The 5,923-nt window shown below is 28.4% G+C and overlaps 1 protein-coding gene across 1 annotated transcript in view; it reads left to right on the top strand.

Moving 5' to 3' along the window:
- Nucleotides 1-2,470, top strand: part of Trc8 (TRC8 ring finger protein) — an 18,076-nt gene extending 15,606 nt beyond the window's left edge. Inside the window, exons 8-9 of the mRNA XM_014434016.2 lie at nt 446-593; nt 2,218-2,470. Coding sequence (XP_014289502.1) covers nt 446-559 — 114 coding nt within the window. The 3' untranslated portion in view covers nt 560-593; nt 2,218-2,470. The remainder of the gene's footprint in view (nt 1-445; nt 594-2,217) is intronic.
- Nucleotides 2,471-5,923: the final 3,453 nt, after the last annotated feature.

Below are 5,923 nucleotides of genomic sequence, written 5' to 3'. Positions count from 1 at the left end.
TTGCTTTTTGTATAAACAAAACAATTTAATATTAAAATAATACATAAAATAAAACCTATTAAAACCCTTTATACATCAAAATATACTATTTACTCAAAAAGAGCATATTACAATATATATATATATATATATAATATGATAATTTCATTGTAGTTATACTAATTGTTGTATTTTATTATCACTTATCTATGTATGAAACATATTTTCATCCTGAATAATAAAGAAATAGCTGTTTTAAAATGTAGATTTCATCACAAAGTAGGGAGAGCGGTAAGTGAAAGCTATGTGATGCGTGCATCTCATCATATTTTTTTCATTGTTCAAGATCTAGTGATTATAGGTAAAAAAATATGAGAATATGTTTCTAATTGATTTAAAAAGTGACAAAAAAAAAAACCTTTAGGTGTTATTACTTAATAACACTCTTCTATATCTATGTTCACAGGATCGTTGTCCACTCTGTCATGACATCTTATATAAAATAGAATCCGAAAATGACCCCAAGGTCATTGATGGTCACTTTCCCAGACAAGAAGAGGAAGGAGAAATGGCAAGATGAACAAATCTCTTCATGCGTTCTCCCATCAATTTAGGTCAGTCATCAGAATAATATATCTTTTCAGTATTAACATGTATCAGGCATTTTACAAACTCTTTAAAAAATACACATAGAACATCCCATCACTTGTGAAGTGCGGTCTGTGATTCGTTTTTTTTTGGCTCGAAACAATAGGGCAATTGAAAATTGTCAGCTTTGTGATGTTTACGGGCAGGGGATAATGAGTGAAAGCCGAGTGAGGCAATAATGCATTGATTTTAAAAATGGCTGTACCAGTGTTCACACACAGTGTACAGTGTTCACCGCAGTGGTAGGCCTAGCCTTGACATCAGACATTCTGCCAAGAAACCACAGAAGTGTTTGCAAACGCTGTCAGCAAGAAAAGTCATGTTTGGGACTAACCAAAACTACAATGTTTTGGAACTCCAAGGGAGTGCTTCTCATTGATTTTCTGGAACATGGAACATCAGAAAGGTATTGTGAAACACTAAGAAAGTTACAGCACGCCATACAAAATAAGCGTCGGGAAAAACTTAGCACTAAAGTGTTGTTTTTTCACGACAACGCACGTCCACACACGGCCAATCGTACCTGGTCACTCTTGGATGGGAGGTGTTTGACCATCTACCATACTGACCGGATTTGGCACCAAGCGATTACCACCTCTTCCCAGCGATGAAAAAATGGCTCAGTAAACAACGCTTTGATACTGACACTGAACTGTATGCCGGTATAAACTAGTGGTTGAAATCGCAGGTGGCAGATTTCTACAGAGAGGGTATTGAAAAACTTGTGCCAGGGTATGATGAATATCTCAATTTGAATGGCGATTATGTAGAAAAATACCTTTAGGTTGTACCTTTCAAATGTATATAATAAACTTTGAGTTTTTAAATTTTTGAATTGTTTTTTTCAAAGCGTTTGTTACTTTCTGGACAGCCCGCCCTCATATATAATGTGGTGCAAAGTACTTTTGAATCCTCTCACAGCTTGCTTTGGCTTTAATAAATAAAATAAATTTAGAAGACTTTGTCGTGTATTTATTTTACATCCTTTATTATTTATTATATATAAACTTAATTTTTAATGCTGAAAGATCACTGATTGGCCGTGTGTAATAATAAAAGGAAGATGGACCGAGTGCGGTCAAAGAAAAACTCAAATCAAATATTGATTAAACTATTATATTGAGCCAACATTTCATTCCACATTGCAGAGCTTCATCAGGGCCTAAACAGATATAAACACTTCAATAATGTAAACATAAATTAACAAAGTAAATGAAAAATTAAAAAGTATGAAGAAGGTGGTCAGGGTTGCGGTAAAAAAAAGAACAAAATAGTTTTCAACTATTTATTGTCCGAGATTTCGCCCCACTTTGTAGGGCTTCATCAAGGCTAAAAAGATACAAAAACAACTAAGAATATTACAACAAGAAGGTAAATAAAAAAAATTGACTGCAATTCTGACCATCTTCTTCATATTTTAAATTATTCGATCAACTATTTATATATATATATATATATATAAAATTAAAAAGATTCAATATAAACAAATTTTGAACCATTATGTATTCAATAGTTTTACTATCTTGTGAATATATTTTTCTAATTTATATTTCTAAATGTTCTAAAAGAATTTGTATTCTCTGTTTTTAGGTGTAAATTGTGAAATTGACTTGAGGTTCCTGTATTGAATTTACTATGAGTCTCGCAGTATGTTAGTGAGAAACTATAACCGAAGAGCTAACAATCATTGAGGCTTACAGAATAATTTTGACCTAGAATGCCAAAAATGAAATTGGAGACGATTTATTTTTTAATAATAGTAAATATTGAACTAATGGTGATAACATCATGGTGACAGATACTGCCCAAATAAAAACTGTAAATTACAAGTATGGGATTAAAAGGAATCGTGATTCAAAATTTGTTGGCCATATAGCTATTAATTATATTTTTCTTTTTCTGCCCTCAGCAGCTTTGATCAGATGATAGCGGAGGTTTACCTTTTTTTTTCATTTGATATAAACATATTGATCTATTTTGAGATTGGTGCAAATATTTCTATAAGGAATTGATAATTTAATACATATTTATCAGTGGCAGTGTTGTGAACGATTACGATTCATATTTCTGCATATTTTGTGATATTACTCATAAACAATTTTAGTTAAATAAATAGCAAGTTTTAAGAATATATTTCCTGACCATATTTTGTGTTCCTCTAAAAGAAAAATAAGCAAAACTAACTTTTGGGGTCATAAGGTTATTGTTTTAAGTGATATCATGTCTGAAGTTACCATCGTAAGTCTTGAATTAATTGATTTTTTTGTAATATGATTGATTATCTTTTAAACATTCCTGTTCTCGGCTCAATTATTGTTTGTTAATCGGATTTGTTTTTCTTTCCTCATAGCTCATCTCTTTTAAATTTGTTTGAGGTTCGGTGTTTTAAATTTATATTTATGAAAAACTTAATGTTTTTCATGACTCTGATATACCTTTCTGGTGTGTATAAAAATAATATTAATTTTACTTAGTATATATTTTCTGATACCTTGTACGGGACTGGTTATATTATTGAATTCGAATAAATTACATCTATTAAGTCTGAACACTCTTTATTAATAACTTCAAATGTCTTAACACAACCTGGCCATTGTTAAAAGGACAATCTGGAACTATAATTTCACAGCCTTGCATCAATTGTTAAAAATTTGCTCGCTGTTCTGCTTAGGTCTAATATATTATGGTTAAAATTAACCTATGAATTAACGACCAATAAGGGAATCATATTTATTTATTACTTTGCCTTATTTTAAGTTTCTTGCCAATTTTGTCACTTTTTCATTTGAATTTAAAAAAATTTTAATTTCTTATAATCCTAACACTATTATTAACTTATTAACAACTATTTTATTTCTTTTTGGAATAATATAGTTGTTGATAAGTTAGTGATGATAGTGTTAAGATAACTTTGATAGATTTGACGATGGCCAGGGTAGCCAAAACATTGGACATTTGAAGTTATTAATAAAGAGTGTTGTGACTTTAAGGAAGTAATTTATTTTAATTGAATAATATTAATGTCATATATGAATGAATAGTGAAGTTTTTTTTGCTGAGCTAATAGAAGTATTTGTAAAATAAGTTTTTAATGAATTATTAAATTATCATAGATGATTTTTTTTTTCAACTGATTTGCTTTCTCTAACCACCTCAAATATTTTTATGTCCTTGATTTTATTCTTGAAAATATCACATTTTTCATCAAACGTCCAGAAAAAAAGGGGCACAAATTAAGATCCGGCATTGTTCTCCACTCTCAAATATCAAGTTAAAACAGATGATCTTGCTGCATGTTTCATAAAACAATAGTGATAATTTTATATATACTAATTCAAATATAAAAAGATTGTCTGTACCAATAAAATCAATAATTTATTTGGTAGTACAAGGCAGTGAATGGTTCCACAAAAAGAGTATTATATTTTTTTAGTAAAATTTGAATGAAATAACCTAGTCCTTTTTACGTTTGAAGTAAAATTCCATGACCTTTCAAGTAAATAACATATATAAGTTATTTTTACCGACATAATACTTCAAACTGAATATTTTTTCACATTAGTCAAAGGTTAACTAACATTCTATTGTTTATATTAAATAAAAAAATAAATAGGCAGGGTTAAGGTTTTAAAAAATTAATATATATATTTTTTTTTATGTTGAATGTGATTTATTTAATTAGTTTAAATGTTATTTATTGATGTTATACATTTTCTATATATTAAATGTTGGATTGTATGAAATAGTTATTATAACGCTACTGCAAGGTGAGACTGAATCCGTTTGATGTAATTGCTTAGGTTATATAACTAGATTAAGGGTATCATAGTCTTTTGAAACTTTTTTAAATTTTTTTGGAATTTTACTTATATTAAAATTTGATGTCAGGGGAAATGTTTTTTATTTAATTTTTCCCGGTTAAGGCCTGTTTTTAACATATATATATTTTTTTTGTCAAATAAATTGGTATAATTTTATTATTGACGAGCTTCGTTCCATATGTCATTATTTAAGACTAATTGATAATAAAATTTTATGAGTGATCATTTAATCTTATCAAGATTAATGGTTATCCTCAATATTGATGTTGAAAGTAGCTTAATAGAAAACCAAAGTAAATTTTTTATACCTTTTTTTGACACTTGTAAAATAAATATACAATTTAAATTTAATAATTTTATTGACACAGTTATCAACAATTCTTCAAATCGTGTGATGTACAATTTAGGAATAAATTTATTGATATAATCATTCGACAGAATGATTAGTAAATAAAAATTACTTCTTTATTTTTATTTTAGACAAGTTCTAATCCTTGTTATTTATTGAACTTTTATTTTAAATTTTAAGCTGAATCTGTTGTTTGAGTGGAAAAAACTATTAATGAATATTTGAGCCTATTACCTGGCCTACGATAAATGAACTTTAATTTTTTTTTCTCTTTTAGCTTAAGCGTATCAGCTAAATTGTATTAAATACAAGTATTTTCATAAACTTGTTTCTCTCTCATTTTGCCTTCAAAGTTATAAATGCGGAGCTGTCTTTGTTTTGTATATTTTATTCCTTTTGTACTTAAAGACACTTGTTAGCTTAAATTTTAGTTTATAATAAAATTTTTTATGACTAGTGTACAATTGTGATATTAAAATCGCTCTGTAAATATAGTTGTTAACATTTATCTTTTGTATCAGTTTTTATTCCTTAATGATATACCTAAATCCACAATTAATTACCTTTTTAATGCAAGGTTAAGGGACAAAGCTTACACTTTCTTTAGTGAATCTTATTTCTCTGAAGTTATGTAAAAGGATCACAGAAAACAGTACATGAGTGTCACTCACACATAATGTTCTATTGTTATGGATTATAACCTAGAAATTTTTTATGGCTGCTTTAATTGGATCACATCTGTCTACTTCCAGCTCTCTAAAAAGGAATAAACAAATCCTCCATGGTTCATTTTTAGTTAGAATTTGTTATAAATACAAACCACATTATGGTGTTGGACCATAACAATGATGGTCAACAATTTTCTCATTGTGCATAAGTAAGTATACCCAACCCATCCACAATGTTGAGAGACAGTAGTGAACTAATTCTAAAATTATTAATACCAAGTGAACAGAATTGAAATGCAGTTATCAAAATTCTTTTATTATTAAATCTCAATCAAAAAGACTAAGTAAAAAACCTTATGAACAACATTTTTTAATATAAAATGATATTAACAAAAATTTATTACAGTTCTACTCTCTCTCTCTCTCTCTCTCTCTCTCTCTCTCTCTCTCTCTCTCTC

The sequence above is a fragment of the Halyomorpha halys genome, unplaced genomic scaffold, assembly GCF_000696795.3.
Source record: "Halyomorpha halys isolate HHAL.00 unplaced genomic scaffold, Hhal_1.1 Scaffold45.1, whole genome shotgun sequence".
Taxonomy (NCBI): Eukaryota; Metazoa; Arthropoda; class Insecta; order Hemiptera; family Pentatomidae; genus Halyomorpha; species Halyomorpha halys.
Note: the sequence above shows the minus strand (reverse complement) of the source record. Positions and strands in the feature narration are given on the sequence as shown.